This window comes from Pipistrellus hanaki (assembly GCF_964339955.1).
Source record: "Pipistrellus hanaki genome assembly, chromosome: 12".
In the NCBI taxonomy this organism is placed as follows: domain Eukaryota; kingdom Metazoa; phylum Chordata; class Mammalia; order Chiroptera; family Vespertilionidae; genus Pipistrellus; species Pipistrellus hanaki.
This window is the reverse complement of record NC_140514.1, coordinates 15,353,386-15,371,829: the sequence shown is the minus strand read 5'-3', so window position 1 is coordinate 15,371,829 and position 18,444 is coordinate 15,353,386. Positions and strand designations below refer to the sequence as shown.

General features: G+C 39.3%; 1 protein-coding gene across 1 annotated transcript in view; it reads left to right on the top strand.

Annotated features, from left to right (window-relative positions):
• The window catches only part of SELENOI (selenoprotein I), a 43,162-nt gene extending 29,437 nt beyond the window's left edge, over positions 1 to 13,725 (top strand). The window contains exons 7-10 of the mRNA XM_084900211.1: positions 3,351 to 3,399; positions 5,634 to 5,814; positions 7,124 to 7,306; positions 10,563 to 13,725. Coding sequence (XP_084756337.1) covers positions 3,351 to 3,399; positions 5,634 to 5,814; positions 7,124 to 7,306; positions 10,563 to 10,661 — 512 coding nt within the window. The 3' untranslated portion in view covers positions 10,662 to 13,725. The remainder of the gene's footprint in view (positions 1 to 3,350; positions 3,400 to 5,633; positions 5,815 to 7,123; positions 7,307 to 10,562) is intronic.
• The last annotated feature ends 4,719 nt before the right edge of the window (positions 13,726 to 18,444 follow it).

Here is an 18,444-nt window from a genome sequence, read left to right as displayed (position 1 = left end):
TGTATTGGAGGATCCACATGTGGGTGACATTTGGTACAGATTTTCTACTTATCTCAAAGTTGATGATTAGTTTGTAGGAAATAGGATAGAGGTTGCTTTATAATACATCCACTCCAAAAGTGGAGCCTCTGTTTATCTGATATCCTCCTCCTCCTACTGAATGCGAGGTAAAGGTTTTGATCATGGAAATGTTTCCCTTTGATTTTAGCTGAAGAGGATATCTATAGGGTGATTGAGTAGGGGAGAGTGTTTCTAGGGAAAGAGGCAAAAAGGAAGAGGAATCTGGATTATTTGGGGCATCAGGAGTAGCATTAAACACCTTTGTAGAAGTAAAAAAGCTTACTTATTGGCTAGTGCTGTTTCCTTATCTTAAAAAATAGCTCTGTCTCTGTATTAGTGGACCTTGGTAATGGAATCGGAATTAGGTAAGGTTTAGAAACAGCTGAGAAGATGGTGCCCTAGGCACTGGCTTTCAGAAAAAGAGTGGTTTGGGCCCTTTTCATGGCTCTGAACCATAGATATTCTAGGAACCCTGCTGTAATTTACCAAATGTTCACTTTTTGGTACCTATATAAACTGTGATTACCATACCTTGAAAAGGCTAACCAGTTTTCATCTCCCATCATGTAGTGGATCTTTTGATTTAAGCAGCTTATCACATGGCAGTTTGTTGCATTTTACATTTAAATGTTAAATGTAAAGATTAGGTAGAATTCTCTGATAATATGAGATATACTTTTGAATGTTAAGTGAGTGCTTTATTGGACATATCATTTTGTTCGTAATTTATAAGTTTAACTGAATTCTTCCCTCTGAAATAAAACAAAAGCCCACATTTTTGTGCAAATCAGTGGAGTAGCTTTTCCAGTACTAGATTTGAGTAGACACAGATAGATAGAAGGGCCTTAGTGCTTAAGCTACTTAGTTTCTGCCAATAAAATTAGTAGTGCTGGTGTTGAGGTGACTGGGGTGCACTAGAGCCTCTGGTTAGGCAAAGAATGGTTAAAGATTGGTAGGCGGGGGAGTGGCTCCTGTTTGGTATTATGGAAGGTTACCTTCTTTGGGTACAACATACAGGCCACCAAAAAAGCAAGATTCCCGCCCTAGTCTCCCCCTTCCCTCTTTTTGATTATGAAAAAATTTAAACATTATATTTTTTCTATTCTTTCTACTTATTTATTTTTATTGATTTTAGAGAGAATAAGGGAGAGGGAGAGAGAGAGAGAAACATCAACCATGAGAAAGAATCATTGACAGGCTGCCTCTTGCATGTCCCCTACTGGGGATCAAGCCCACAACCTGGGCATGTGCCCTTGACCAGAATCAAACCCAGGACTCTTGGTCCTCAGGCTGACGCTCCATCCACTGAGCCAAACTGGCAAGGGCTATTCCTTCTCCTTTTATGTAATAGATCCCTATGTGACATCATCTGGCTTTAACCGTTTTCAACTTAAGTGCCAGTCTTGTTTCAAATGCATAACTACCCCATAGCCCTTTTGTTATTTATAACATAGTAGAGGCCCGGTGGATGGATTGGTGCACATTGAAAGGAAATTAATTAGAAGGTGGTGGGGTGAGACTGGACAAGATGGGCTGGACATGCCCTGGAACCAACCTCCTGCAGTCCCTTCCTGGCCAGCCACACCTGGGGTGGCTCCAGGGCTTGAAGGGCATCTGTGGAGTGAGCGGGCTCCCTCCAGCAGGTGGGGTCCCTTGGCCTGGCCTGTGGGATTGGGCCAAAATCGGTGGTCGGACATCCCTCAGGGGGTCCTGGAGTGCAAGAGGGCACTCTGCAAAGTAGCTGTCGCTTGGCATCTCCTGTGCTGAGCATCTGCCCCCCTGGTAGTCAGTGCACCTTATAGCTTCCGCAGTCGTCCAGTCAGCCTGTTGCTCAGGCTTTTATATATCAATATATAGATAGTCTTTTATAATTATCAACTATTTACAAGTTCTGCTGCACTTCATTCCTTCCTGTATATCCGACTTAAAATATGGTGTTCTTTCTCAGAAGCCTGAAGAACAACCTTTAGCATTTCTTATAGAGCAGGTCTGATAGCATTGTATTCTCTGTTTTTGTTTATGTGAAAATGTTTTTATTTTTGTCTTGGTTTCCTCCCCCCACTACTTCGAATATGTCATTCTAATGTCCTGTGGTATCCACTGTTTCTGAGCCAGCTCTTACATCATTGTCGGCCTGTATGTAATGTGTCATTTTTCTCTTGTTGATTTTAAGATTCTTTATCTTTGGCTTTTGAAAATTTGACTGTGGTATACATAGGTGTGGTTTTCTTTGTGTTTGTTCCTGGTCTTGAGCTTGTTAGATATGTAAGTTAATATTTTGACTAAATATGGGAAGTTTTCAACCACAGTTTATTTCTTCAGATTTTTTTTCTGTCTCTCTTTTCTCCCCTGGACTTTATTTGCATGTATGTTAGAGTGCTTTCATGCTATTGTCCTATAGGTGATCTTTATGAAGCTTTATTAATTTTACTGTAATATTTTTTCTCTATTTTCTTTATTATATAACTAGAGGCCTGGTGCATGAATTTGTGCACCAGAGGGGTCCCTTGGCCTGGCTTGTGGGATCAGGCCGAAACCAGCTCTCTGATATCCCCCGAGGGGTCCTGGATTTTAAGAGGGCACAAGCCAGGCTGAGGGACTCTACCGTTGCATGATCAGAGCTGGGAGGGACCGATGGAGGGTTCCAGGGCATGTCTGGTCCATCTTACTCAGTCCTGATCAGCCGGACCCCAGCAGCAAGCTAACCTACTGGTCCGAGCGTCTCCCCCTGGTGGTCAGTGCATGTCATAGTGAGCTGTTGAGTGGCCTTAGCATATCATTAGCATATTACGCTTTGGTTGAATGGCCGACCAGACAACCAAACATTTAGCATATTAGGCTTTTATTATAGAGGCATTTCTATTCATCTGTCTTTTACTTCACTGATTTTTTTCTTCTGCTTTCTCCCATGCTTCTTAAGCTATCTGGTGAATTTTTCATGAAACCTATCATTTAAGTTATCATACTTTTCAACTCTAGATTTTCCTTTTTTTTTTTTTTTTTTTTACACTCCATTTCTTCATTGAGATTCTCTATTGCTTTATTGTGTGGATGTACCATAGTTTATTCAACTAGACTTCTACTGGCTCCTTGAAGTCTGCTCTGAATCAGCAAACTGTCTTGACACTCTTCCAGATGTAAATATTGTTCAGAAAAGGATTGTATTTCATTACAGAAGTAAACTGGAATTTAAAAATGATTGAGTCTAGAAATATTAAGTATTTTGTATGTACTTATTATAAAAGTCACTTGAATAATAATCATTATGATTTAAATGTTCTTCCTTTTAGGTTGTGCATTATGTGTGACTCTTCCAATGAGTTTATTAAACTTCTACAAGTAAGTATTTAATTTTTTGATTGGATAAGAAATTGTTATTTAGAGAAATTTAAGATCTCTCCATTTGGAATCTGGATATTTTGAAAAGGTTGTGAAATCTGTATTTTTGAATCTAGAAGGAGGTTAGGGTAATTTAGGATATTTACTGTGGCTTGTGTACTCACTTCAACCATAGCACAAAACTACTTGTTCTTTTGTTACAATTTTAGGCTCACCAAATAGTCTTCTAATTTGCCATTTTTGTGAGCGAATCCACAGGAAGGTATTCCAATTGAATATTGATGCATTTAAATATATTTTTACTGATTTCAGAGAGCTAGGGAAAGGGAGAGATAGAAACATCAATGATGAGAGAGAATCATTAATTGGCTGCCTCCAGCACACCCCTCACTGGGGATGAGCCTGCAACCCAGGCATGTACCTTAATCTGGGAATCAGACCATAACCCTCCTGGTTCAGAGCTTGCTGCTAAAACCACTGAGCAACCACACTGGCTGGGCTAATATGTTTACATTGTGTTTTATAAATTGATTAGTTCTAAGTTTACTTAGCATAATCATAAAAAACACACACATGAAAACTTCTGAACTCTGTAGGACCAAACTCTAAACCTCTGCTGGCTCTTCTCAGATAGCACTATATAGAATTCCTGCCTGGGGGGGGTGGCAGGGTTTGGGGAGGGCAGTTGCCCAAGTGGAGTTTCATTTTTCTGCTCTTTCCTTCCTCAGTATTTTTACTCTTGCTGTTTCCTCTACTTAAAAAACTTTCTTGTATTTCCTCCTTCATCCTTCAGCTCTCAAATCTGTCTGCAAAATCTTGTCCATGTCAACCTAAGCTCTATGAATCTTCCCTGTTTATTGCAAAGGCAGTCATAGAAACCATAACATTGAAAGCTCTGAAGGCCACAGAGATTATTTGAGTCATTTCTTCCTCATTTTCTAAAGATGCGGTCTTGATTAGGCAACATCTTGGCCAAGGGCATGCAATCAGGGGCAGAACCAGGGCTAGAATTTGGGGCTCTGATCAGATGAGCAAACGTGCCTAGAGATGCTAGAGTGCTGTCAGCAGTCTCATTTCAGAATCTTCCAGGTGAATTGTTTCTCACTTTAAGTTCTCTGTCCTATTATCAGAGTAGCATTGTGAGGTCCTCTTGTAGTATTGTTTTATGTTCATTTTATTTTTCCTATTAGAATATAATCTCAAAGAATAGTGATAGTCATCCCTTTTCATCTCGTGGTACACATAAACTAATTACTAAAATTCTCGGGCATACCAAAACTATATATTTTTTTTTTGCTGATTTGACAAAAACAAAGGTATAATTTTGATTCATTCACACTGGACGGCTATTGTTGTGTTGGCTGTGTCATTTTTTTTTTTTAACTTTTAGAATTAATTTATTGGGGTGACAATGGTTAATACAATTATATAGGTTTCAGGTTGTCACTTAAAAAAGATATAATTTTTGTTGATTTCAGAGAAGGAGAGAGAAATATCAATAATGAACCCTCTTACAAAGGTGTGTCTGTAGTTCCCTGTCTTTGGACACATAAGAACTGGAGGCAAAGAAATATGGAATTGGAGAAGTCTGGAGCCAGCTTGCTCCCTGCAGGCTCAAGATCAACCATCCCACATAAGAAAAAAAAAAAAAAAGGAAATATCAATGATGAAAGAGAATCATTGATCGGCTGCCTCCTGCACGCCCCACACTGGGGATGGAGCTCCCCAACCCAGGCATGTGCCCTGACAGGGAATCAAATGGTGACCTCCTAGTTCATAGGTTGACCCTCAACCACTGAGTCATGCCGGCCGGGCAGGTTGTCATTTTTTAACCTAAGGGAAAAGAGGTCAGTGCCCCTGTCTAAATAGTCAGGTATTGCATGTTTTAAAAATTCTTTGGCACACCTGTTAAAAATCACTGTCATAGAACAAAGACCGAGTTTTTTTCATCTTCACATTCCAGGTGTAAAAATGGGACTAGGTCAGAAGTTCTAATCCTGGCCCTGTCACTTGGTAGCAAGTTGTGTAAATTTAAATTTTCACATCTTCACTTAACCTGTCTGTTAAAATGGGGTTAATAATGTTGATTGTTACCTATGCCATAGGACTGTGGTGAGTATCAAATTAGGGCATAAGTCTGAAAGTACTTTAAAACTATAAAATACAAGTATAAGTTTTATATGTAATAATGCTCTTTGTATTACTTGATTTTTTTTTTTTTTTTCTTCTTCCAGAAGCTATACAAGTAACAGCTTGAAACACAATTCAATCTATGAAGCTCTGGTCCCCTTCTTTTCTCCATGTTTGCTATTCATTTTGTCTACAGCCTGGATCCTCCAGTCACCTTCTGATATTTTAGAGATGCATCCTAGAGTATTCTACTTTATGGTTGGAACAGCCTTTGCCAATATCACAGTAAGATTTTTTCTTTTAAAAATCATAAGATATATAAGGACTTTATGACAGTTGATAATTTGAGAAACCTTATACAGATTAAAATAAGCAGATATTAATTTAAAGATATTTTCATTCAAAATTTGAGAAAATAATAATCTCAAAGACAGAACATGCTGAGGTTATATTATTATTTTTTTTTCCTTTGAAATCAATAAGGTTTAGAGACTGCAATAGTATTTTGGAATCATAGCTTATTTGAGCTTTTTGTTTTGGTTGCCTGCTGAAGAATTCCTGAAATAATTTATAAACGCCCTCCAGACTGTAAAAATTATTAACAGTGTCATTGAAATGGCTTTAGATCTAATGATTAGTTTAGGGAGAACTTAAAGCGAGAAATAATTCATCTGGAAGATCTGAAATGAGACTGCTGTTAGCTCCTCCCACACATATTTTTAACCAACTGATTTTTAAATTAAGTACATGGGACTATAAGCTAGGTAACAGATACAACGTATTTTTAAAAATTAGGAGCTGAGAAAAGACCCTGATAGTTTTGGGAGCCCGGAACCTTGTTCTCCTGCTCAGGCCAGGTCCTTAACAAGTTTTTTATTTTCTAACTTAGTCACAGAGCTTATGTTTCCATGTATAAAAGTATTTCTGAGTGAATAAAACTGTATTTGATTAAGGTATTGAAAGTAAAGGAGCCAAAGAGGTTTGAGGTGTTAATATGGTAATATGAGAAATTTAGTTGTGTTGGGGGTGTGGGAGGCTGTTTTTTTTTTAAAACATATTTTATTGATTTTTTTACAGAGAGGAAGGGAGAGGGAGAGAGAGTTAGGAACATAGATCAGCTGCCTCCTGTACACTCCCCACTGGGTATGTGCCCGCAACCAAGGTACATGCCCTTGATCGGAATCTAACTCAGGACCCCTGAGTCCCCAGGCCAATGCTCTATCCACTGAGCCAAACCAGCTAGGGCGTGAGAGGCTGTTTTGAAAAAAATTTTAAAGTCACAAGGAGTCTTAGAATTGGGAGAAACTTTTACCCAAATTGTTATCTGGTAGAAGTATGCCTTCTATAGCATCCTTTCTACACTCTTCTGACAAGCATATGGTCTGCGGGTCAACAGGTTTGAAGGTGGGGGCAAATATCCAGTTGTCCCCTAATCTGATCATTGGAACTACTGAACTTAATGTAATGTAAATGTGTTGGCTCAGGTGCTTGAATCCTTCTTAAATGTTGGTGTGACACATTTTGGAAGTGCTTTGCTAATTAAATTTTTATTCCCTCCCCACCATTTTTTTTTCTTTTTTTTTTTTACTACAAGTGTCAGCTGATTGTTTGTCAAATGAGCAATACCAGATGTCCAACTTTGAATTGGTTGCTGGTTCCTCTCTTCTTGGTTGTCATGGTGGTAAACTTAGGAGTCGCCTCTTACGTTGAGAGTATTCTCCTCTATACAATAACAGCGGTTTTCACTCTGGCCCACATCCATTATGGAGTACGAGTGGTGAGTAATTGAGAATTAATTAATATTGGTGCCATTTGGTTCTTATAAAAAGAAAGGAGGTGAGGGAAAGTTTGCTTATTATAGTAGCTGGAAGAATTTTGGTATATTCTCTAAATGTTTTATAATATCCAGGTGTTTCATTTTATATATTGTTTCTCTAATGAGTATGTTATAATAATACAAATAATTTAAAAGCTGGATAATTATAAGGAGTTCTTAAGTCGATAGAAATGTAGAACATTTTCTTGTTGCATAGAATTATAAACTCTTTTGTGCTTTTAATTATATAGGATGAGATAATCCCATTTGTTGATTATTTTTCTGCATACTTTAGCTCTAGTGGCATTTTTATTGCTCATTAATATTATTTTGGAGAGAAACTGAAATTGGTTTTGTAGCACTGTCTCCCTCTCTCCTCCCCCTGCATGTGGTAAGGAGTTTAGGACTTCATTATTTGAAGTTTTACTTTATCTGTGCTGTTTTTGTTCTCATCGGGAGAAATAACAAATAAGGGGAAATATAGAAGAGAAAGGATTTAAGAAATATGCAAACCATAATATTCTCTAATAAAAATAAGAGACTAACCTTGTCTCTGTGTCGAGGGACCTGTCCCTGAGGCAGGCATGTAGTGTGGGTTATTGACTTCATCTAGGAAAAATTTCACAACACAAGTCCAGGTGACTGAGGGAACCTGGATGAAAGCCGGGGACAGTAAAACAAGAAGGGCTTATTAGTGTAGGAGAAGCACCAGGAGAGCCTAGGCGGGCTCTCTGGGAGATCAGAGAAAAGGGGGCTGGGAACAGGCTCAGGGTCATCCTGGGATGAGCTGCCGCTGCCCACTGCTCCCCAGGTTATAATTTTCCTGGGTGCCTTCCCGTTTAGGAGATACATGCCTGAGGGGAGAAGGGAGGGAAGGGAATGGAGGGAGCTGCTCCCCAGAGGGGAGCTAGGTTCTTTGGCTTGAGGCTTTTATCTCTTTCTTGCAGGCGGGAATCTCAGGGGATGGTTTCAGCAGAATATTCATCCGTTTTCTAGGTGTGCTCCTTCAGGGTCATGGTCTCCACTGATCGGTCACTGTCAGGTCACTGTCAGGGCCGGGGATCATTGGTCATTGCCGCTGGTCTGGTCCGAATTCTCCCACAGATTTTGGCTGCTTTTTAGGCCTGGAGCTGAAATACCGCTGCTGAGGCCTAGATGTTCTCTCTAGGGAGGGACCTTCTGTATCTCCTGTAAATTGCTGTCAGTTTGCTCAGCTGTCTTAGTTTCCCTGTTCTACTTGTCCTGGCTTGCTGGCCTGTCTCAGTTTCAGGACAAATGGACCAAGATTGATGTAATAAAATGAAAATCAGAACCATGCAGTTTATTTTTTTTTTCCATCACACTTCAACATTCTTTTCTAATTATTTTACATATTTTAGTATATACATAATTTTGATCTTTAAATAGTATAGCATATTCTATCAAGGAAATTGCTAAATAGTAACTCAATTTACTAAATTATGATCCAGTTATTTTAATCACTTAGATTGTTTCCAAATTTTCACTATTACAAATAATATTGAACAATCTGGAGTAATATTTTTTCTTTCATTTGCTTTATTTTCTTAAGATACTTTCATAGAAGTGGGGTTATATAGAAGGCTATTCACATTTTTATGTCTCTTAAGACTTCTATTTGGTATGCTTGTTTTGAAAGGAACCCTGCTGTGAATCAGTTTGAAAAAACAGTTATATATTGTTGTTCATAGTTCTACAGTGAGGGGCGCCTGTCATGCTTGATAACAACTTTATACTTTGCATATGTTGTTAAACTTAGGCTTTTCCCCCCTATGTTTCTCCGCAGCAGAGCCCACATCTGTTGGGAGAAATCGATGAAATTGTTAGGAAAAAAAATCATAACTCTATGAATTATAATATGAAGACATAATTGTCTGTGTTGTTATTTGTGCAAATTTAACATTATGCTCTATAGCAGCATTTATAGCCTTTTATCCTGATATTTCATCAGGCATATGCATGATGTGGAACACAGTTGCCAAGGTCTTTTTTAAAATATATGTATGTTTATTGGTTTCAGAGAGGAAGGGAGAGGGAGAGGGAGGTAGAAACATCACTGATGAGAAAGAATCAGTGATTGGCTGCCTCCTGCATGTCCCCCACTGGGGGTCGAGCCTGCAACCTCAGGCATGTGCCCTGACAGGGAATTGAACCATGACCTCCAGGTACAGAGGTGGATGCTCACCCATTGAGCCATGCTGGCCAGGCTGCCAATGTCTTTTGTAATCATTTTAATTTATTATAACCCTTCAGAAGCATATCTTCAGAAAATCATACATATACTAAACCAAACCAAAACACATTTTTCTTTAAATTTCCTTTATTAAAACCTGGAAAATAGATATAAGCTAACTGAAAGAAATTACAGGAGTCTCTTCTTTTATCTGTCTTCATGTTCTCTTACCACTTCTACAACTTCTGACCAGGAAGTAAAACTTGCTAAGTTATTCAAAACATTCACTTGAACCATTGAAATATACTAGTAATACAAATAAAAAAAGAAGTAAGAAATATCAAACAAATTATATTTACTAACTGACACATAACCAAGTTCTTGCAAACCCCTTGTGATACCCTAACTTAGTGGTCGGCAAACTCGTTAAACTTAAACTTCTTCTAACGCCACTTCTTCAAAATAGACTCGCCCAGGCTGTGATATTTTGTGGAAGAGCCACACTCAAGGGGCCAAAGAGCCGCATGTGGCTTGTGAGCCGCAGTTTGCCAATCATGGCCCTACTATGTCCTAAACCTCCCCAAATGTGTACAGATCTAGTTTTAAACTCTTTTTATCAGGATTAGGAATGATTACTAAGAAATGTTATAAAAAGCTGAATATTGAGTCTATATATATATATATATATATATATATATATAAATATTTGACCTACTAGCTGGTTTAAATCAACTAACCTTATAATTTTTCAGTAGATTTGATGTTAATCTGTATGGTCTCGAGGCTCTGGAAAGACTAGGACAATGGAGAACCAGGTTTAAGTCCTAACTCTCTGAGGATAGGTCTAGTACTCTTATTTAGCCATCCAGGTCCATAGCTATTACTAACCCAGAAAAACCTTCATTATGTCTGATCATTTTTGCTGTGTCAGTAAATTGTTGTCTTCAGAGGGTGAATTCTGTGTGCTTAAAAGAAATAAATAATTAGTTCATATTTGTCACTGTCTCCTTTTCTGGTTTTATATAGGTAAAGCAACTGAGCAGCCATTTTCAGATTTACCCGTTCTCATTAAGGAAACCCAACTCAGATTGACTAGGAATGGAAGAAAAGAATATTGGCCTGTAATCTACAGAAAGAAGTACTGTAAATACGATGCTTGTAAATATTTCATCTATCACCATTGAACTAAACTGATCTGCTTAACAGACATGGGAACTCTGTGTGTGGTACTTGTACAGCAAAAATGATATATTTAATCTGAAAAGTGGAATTTTGAACCTACTAACTCCCACCTTATTTTATTTTTTATTAAACCATGTGATGTTTTGGTGAAGCCTAATGTACATTAGACCAGCAAAATGTTTCTAGTGATTTTAACTTCATGAGTCCATAATGTTTTGGTTCATACAGAGTTAAAGATGCTTTATTTTTTATTATTTAAAACACCCCCAAATTGTTTTAAAACACTGATGATGTTCAGAAAACCACAGTATGTTTTTGTATTTGGTACTCAGTAATGGGTCGTTAGCTCCGGAAGCTATCAGTAGTCCGCGTCTAACATCAGGAAAAGATAAGAGCAAGTCACCTTCAGTAAGAGATGCCAAATGACTTCAGGACGATATACCGGTTTGCCAATATACTGGTTTCTCTTTCCCACGGAAATGCCTTTGTCCTCATGTGCTAAGAGAGCTAGGATATATGTTTAGATTCTCTAATATTCTGGCTCTCTCTGTTATGGAGCAGAGCTTTGTCAATGGTTTAATTTTCTTTTCAAAGAAAAATATTCTATTGAGACTCAGTAGAGAATGGAATGGAATTGTAGCTCTCCCATTGGCATGGGTCATTGTTTAAATGTGGCATTTCCCCCCTCAGCTCTGAGATGCTGAGATTTGGTGCCTGAGAACTGATTAAGTGAATGCACGTTCCAGTGTGAGTCTTATGGTGACTACTTGCGAGGAACACAGATGAACTTCCTTCTTGGAGAAATTTACTTTGGGTTAGGACTCTCATGAACCTCACTATGAAATGAGTTTTGTAATTCAGTTTGTCCTTCCTTCCTTCCTCTCTTTTTGTAGAGGAGAGAGTGCTGTGCATTTTTTTAAATTTCTTATTTTATTCAGGATAAAGAGGTAGAGAGAAACTCTTCTCCAGCTTACCCGCCTTCCCACTTGAAGAAATTTTTTTTTAAATATATGCCTTATTGAGTACATACTCTCTTTAATAATACTTGGAACAGTTTTTGAGGTTTACAGACAAGCATCAAAATCTCTTTGACTTTAATGTGGTTATTTGACAGCTCACACCTTTCCATGAATGTGGATATTTCCTTCTTCTTTTTACTTTGTGTCCCTTAACTTTGGTGGTAGTGAAATTTACTCCCTGGTTTTCTTTTATTTTTCACTGAATGAAATTTGTGCTTGAATGAAGAGTGTATCTTAAACCCTGTTTTTGGATGGATTGCACTTGGATAAAATAGGCACCACTGTGTTGATATGTAATTAAGTTCATAACCATTATTTATCTGGGAATGTGACTATTTTAAAATTTCATTATATAGTGTATTTCTTTGTCGAACTTCTGTCTGCTGCTTTGTAAAAAATAACTATATAATTGATATTTCAGTTCCTAAATTTATAAATTCTAATAATTGTCATCTTGGTCATTAGAAATGAAGAGCCAAGGAACTGATCTCATGGTTCTGTACTCATTTTTAAAAATGTTTGTAAAGGTTGAGCTATATTCAGTGACTTTATCTGAGACAAAAATGAACACCGCAAACTGGTGAGAAATTGATGCCGGAAAATGTGGGTAGTGATTCCGTGTTTGTTGATAAGTTGCCATCATCGAGGTCAGAGGATGAATCAGTTACGTGAGGGAAAGGCTCTTCTCGGTAGCCCTTGTTCCAGTAAAACGGGGGAAAGTGTTCTTTTGGGCTGGGAACAGAGCTTTGTTTTAAGGTTTCTGAGCTAATCATTTCACTGTTCTGTTGACCTTGTGCATAAGAATGAGGTTAATCTGTACTCTATCGGGAAGGAACAGATTCGTATTTATAAAATGACACATTGGACCACAGGCTTCCTTCACTTATAGCACAGCAAGAAAATACCTCTCTCTGGCGTAAGGTCCCGTCCTGTCATTTGGGGGCTTTTACCTCAAAGTGTGTTTCTGCTCTCTTTCTGTTGCATCAAGTTCATTTGAGAATTGTTTTGTGCCTATACTTTATGACTTATTCCCCTCTGGTGGTAAAGAATGGTGCCATCGTCAGTTTTATCGACATCCTTAGAGGAAAGAAAAGGGACTCTCAGCAAGGTGAAAGTAAAACTGGGATGAACTGTCTAAGAACATCGTGAACTGTGCCTCTGGAGTGTGCTGCTGACTTGTTCTTGGTGTAGTCTGCCATCTTCAAGTGCATCTTGAAAGGCCCCGTTCGTTATGTGGTGATGGGGTGCCTGAAGCAGGACTTAGTTACAAATAGCTCTGTGCATTTATGTCATGCCAGTTACCACGACATAGCCTTTCTGCCAGCATACACTGAGCTGCCTTTTGGGGGAACAGTGGGATGGTTGGTCACCCCTACATGTTTTCTGTACATTTCAGTATAGAGTGCCTTAGCCAGGCCAGAGGTTTACTTTGTGTTTCTACTGACCAAAGTTACCTAACCTGTAAGAGAAGTTTCTTTTCAGGTTCTGGTATGAACAGTGCCCTTTCTTGCTTGTCAGAAAAGAATTCCGCTATATTTGAGGGGGGCACGAGATAGAAAAATTCGAAAATACCTGGATACAGAATGTTAATGCTGCCTTTTGTGAACTTCAATAACATGATCTTAGTGCAACAAAAGTTTAAATTGGTTACATTTTAAATTGTCATTCCTCCACTAATATGTAATGAATCTAGTTTATGGGTTTTAGCCTTCAGGGTACTAGAGTAACTTCCAAATAGAAAACTAAATAATCTTCCTTGATATTGAATAATATCTTGGTTAATTCTAATTTAATTCTAATGTAAAAGTACTTTTAATTCTAATTTAAAAAGAAATGCTGATTATGGTCTAGAATGTTAGGTACTACTACCAACACATCATTTGTTTTAATATAGAGCTGTTAGGAGAGGAATGTATCAAATTCCAAATTAGATACAAAAGAGTGTTGACCATGGTCTGGAACCTGGGCATTGGGGGAATTTGCATAGCAAAAACAAAAACAAAAACAAAAAAAAAACGTGTCATACATCCTTTAAGGATAAGTAGGGATCACCTTAATGCCTAACGCCCATGGGGCCAATGATTTAAGTGTAATGCATATTTTAAAATTGTCACACTATAGCTCATCATTCCTCCACTAATTTTTGATTTAACTGTGAATTTGAAAGTTTCCTAATTGTTTAATTTACAAAGAATTAGTGTACTTTGTAGTTAGTCATAAAGCATTGGGAATGTACCTTGTTGTCCAAAGCAGACATTGATTCTGTAACCTATGGAGGATAAAAAGGTAATCTGAAGGTGCTTGAATCAAAGGCTACTTTCCCCCTTATATTTTAACTAGAAGTCTGTAACTCTTCCTCTCCAGTCTTCACCTGGGTTTCACGTTAACTAGCCACTGCCTAGGACAGAGAGGCCCACCTGCTGTGTTGCCCCAGATCTTGCCACATTCAAATCCCCTTGATTGCCTTTAGAAATCTTGTCCAGTCAAGGACTGGGAACGGGCCAGAGGAGACAAAGTAAACCTGATGGGCTAGATTAACGTTGACCTTGGGTTTCCAAAGAGGCCAACAACAGGTATGGAGATCTTTGGTTGTGTTGGTTCCTTTGTTCAGAGTGGCCTTTCTCTTGACCTCAGATCTGGACATGATTGAGCACTCTACTTCTAGGAAATTTCGAGGTCAGACTAGAATCTTCTTTGTCCTATGAGATTTCTTTATAAGGCAGCGTGCCCTTTCTTGAACACCCTGTGGGTGAACAACCTTATTAGGTTAGCTGCCAATACTAGAACCTTCCAGTAGTTTTAACTAGTATGCTGCATTTGAAGCACTTTGACATGTACGTTTAAGGTGACAGTTTTAACAATGAAATGGTGTTCAATTAATCACTGTGAAACTTGAAAGTGTGAAGCTCTACATTTTAGAATAGCTTAAGTAGATTCCGATTTTCCTTGATTAATTATGAGATGTGATTTGTATATTTTTACTTTTCATCTTTGACGGTGGTTCAAATGACTGACATGTTGGCAGGCAGCTACTTTTAGAGTCTACGATCAATTATGGTGGTTTAACTTTTCCAGAGAAAGTGGTGATGTGTTTACTTTTTTCTTGCATGGAGCCATGGGAATTGGTTTTTTTGGCTCATTCATTTCCAGTGTTTCTACAGTGCAAAATAAATGTCACCTGACTTTTTAACCTGCATGCAAGTAATGTGCTTTGGTTTTTAGTAAACAAATACGCAAAAGATAGTCATCTGGCTGATTTTATTTGTTTGTTTGTTTTTAAACAGGGACCTGCTCTTTATACAGACAGATCTTCAATAGCTAATATTTAGGATAGCAAAGGCAGTTTTGCCACTTGTAGCCCTCTCACGGGTGGCCTGAGCAAGGGGGTGAGATTGCATTTGGTCAGAAAGGCCCGGGCCCCGGAATTGGAAAGGGGCATAGGGACTGATTTTTTTAATAAGGGCTCGTCTTCTTAGGGAGGTCCGTTTGGACACAACAGGAGTGACTGGTCTCCCACAGGCCATCCACATTGCCTGGGTCTGCACAGAGTCATTCTTGAAAGCCAGGCGGCATCAGAGGGTGCTGTTTTTAAAGCATGTGCGTTGGATCATGACCATAGGGTACCTAATGCTACATCGAAATTAGAGTCAGGTTTGAAGACAAGGAGTGGCTAAATGCCATGGTGCCTAGGCTCTTTGGCTACCTCCTGTCTTCTCTCGAGCAGTTAATATGGGTAACCACTAAAATTAACCTTTTAGAAATTTAATCATACATAATTCTCCATGAATTCTAGATTCTGATATTCTTGACAAGCACTTTTTATTATCTAAGAAGTTCCTGACGAGGAACATGTTTTAATTTTACAAGATCTCTGCATGCTGCATTATAAATCTGTTTAAAATACTGGTATCATTCCACATCAGTCTTTGAATTTAATAACTACTATTTAAGATTGCCTCACAATATTAACTTTTTTTTTTTTGGTAGATTATTTTGTTTAGATAACTTGCCCCATTAGAGCAGCCATACAAGAGACAAAGACCCAGCTACATGGGTTACTTACTCATTCTGAAATGTGCCAAGAAAGCAGAATTTAGCATTAAACTCTCAATTTCAACTTCTTTAAAAAAAGGTAGCATTTCCTCTGGTAAAGGAGTAGTCAGTGGATAATCGCCAAGATGTGGAGGTATAAACCTCCTGCTGCCGTCTTCTTCCCTCCCCTCCCCTTCCCCACCTCCCCTCCATCTAATATAATAGATGAAATCTGTAACCAATTGCAGAAAAAGAACTGGATGCTTTTCTGTGTACGGTTTCATGCCCTGTGATTAAGAATGGGTGGCACGAACCATGGCCGAATCAATTACTGTTGCAGTTTGCTTTCTGTAGATTCTGAAACAAAAGATGGTTCCATCCCTTCTCAGGTACCTAGAGACAATACCACTCAAGCAACTGGAATATATTTGCTACAAGTCGAATACATTATCGAAGAAGAAGAGGAGCACAAAATTTTATTTTCCCTTTCAAGTAGTTTAATGGACCATATTCATAATCGGTCTCTCTAGGACTTGCTGTGTTTGTAGTAAATCATGTAGCATTTATTTTGTCTGGTTATGTGTGATGAGAGTGTATATATACATAGTTCATATGTACACATGTATTCTCTGTGCATATATATGTATGATCTACTCGTGTGTACATGCAGTTACTCTTGATTATCAGCGAGGCGGTGAGCCCTCCTGCACTTTCTTCCTGCTGACTCGACCTGCATGGAGCCGCAGGCTTCCCTGCTCCTAGCTCATCTCAGTCCCTGGAAAGGCCCTTGAAATAAGTCACTTTCCATTTCCCTTTCACGGGGATCGTGTGAGCCAGGAAGCCCGCTTTTGAGAAAGACGGCCACTTCCACCCGGGCTGCGGCTTCTGGGTCTGAAGGTGATGGGGCCCATTCCTGGCTGGCAGGCAGCTCCGGCCTCTGCGCCTGCAGAAGTGGGGCTTCGCAACTCGCTTCAGTTCCTTAGCAGGAATCCTGTAAAATCGTAGATAAGTCTGTGATGTACAACCATGTGTTTGACCGATGTATTTGCATCAGCGGTGTTGCTGTTTCCCGTCGCTACCCCAGATAATCAAGACCTGACTGTTTCTTGCCACTGGATTCCAGAAGCCTTGTCCTTTCAACTGGATTTAATGTTTATTTCTGCTGCTGTGAAACCCAAAAGTAATGCAGTAGGTTTTAATTTAAAATTGTTTAATTCCATGATTGATAAATATTTATTGTAATAAAAAGTAAAGAGTAAATAATTTTTAAATCCTTTCAGTTTTCAGACTGTCTTTTTTTGTTTTTCCCGGGTAGGTGCAAAATGGGAGGGAGCTGTGGGGAGGAATGTCCGGCCACTTGTCTTAGATCATCACTCCTTGTTTTATAGCAAAACATTAAAAGGAGATAGGAGTAAGCCAGAAAATTATGTAAATGTTTGATGAACCCCCAAGCCCCAATTAAGGGGAGGTGGTGTACCTTATGGATATAGAATTAAGTGGTGGGACTTGACATGGTATGTTAAAATGTAATTAGCATATCATTCTTTTTCTGCAAAAAGACTATAAACTGAGGTAGATGGCCAGCCTTTGGCATAGCAGAGGAAGCCCCCCCTAATCTTTATCACTCAAAACTTACCCAGGGAGGGGGATGCCATGCTCAAAGGACTCGACCGATTTAGTCTGTGGGTAGTCATACCCATATGGGCCCCTGAGTTCTTTATGGCCAGTTGTACATCAAAAGAACCTGTCTGCCTTGGCCTTGTCGTAATTGCCTCTTGAGTTGAGTAGGCAGACGGTACGGAATGACAGCTGAGAAAATGATCCTCAAGTAGTTGTGACTTATCCATGGTTGCAGGGCAGGTCTAGGACTAGGACCTGCCTCTTCTCACGACATGCCCCCTCCGGAGTTTCCCACAGGCCAATGGGTCAAGGCCCTGTCAAATGTTAAAAAGGGTTTTAATTCTCAATAAGAATACTATTTTGTTGACATTGAGACACAAAACCAGCCAGGAAATAGTGCTTTTTTCAGGGGACAGTGCTTCCTTGAGAGTTTTAAGTATGTTCTGTACCCTTTACTTATCCCTCCCCCCTTCCCCCACGCCCCTGGTACTATTTCCCTCTGCTCCCCCTCTTTCTGTAAGATGGTGCTGGTGGGGTTGCCCTAGGTTTTAGCCCTATTGAAAGCGGCTATAGAAGACAATAATCCCTTGCTGGGTAAAACTGGATTGATGGGATGGGGTTTCACATGCTAGAGGAGGAGGGGGCCCATGCACAATGTAGGAACTCGATGATGAATAGATGGGTGCAATACACTTCAGTTCAAACTTCCCAGCGAGGCGATAAACTCCGAGTGGACCTATCAGAAGGCAGCTTCTATGAGGAAGGGACATGCCCATGAGGTGCTCAATAATATTGGATGAATATGATTTTGAGGAATAGCCATTTGGTGATGAATGAATGATGCATTAAGTCATGAGTGTTAGTAAGCCATGAACCACACTTGGTCCAGCTCTTCAGTCTTCCAATCTGTGCTAATATGACTGGTCCTTTGTGGAGAGGGATAATGAGCCCGAAGCTGGGACTCCACGTCTGAACGCCGGTGGGCGGGGCCTGAGGTGCGCACGCAATCGCCTCCAGCGGCGGGTCAGGTGACTGCTTTACCCTGGCAACGACTT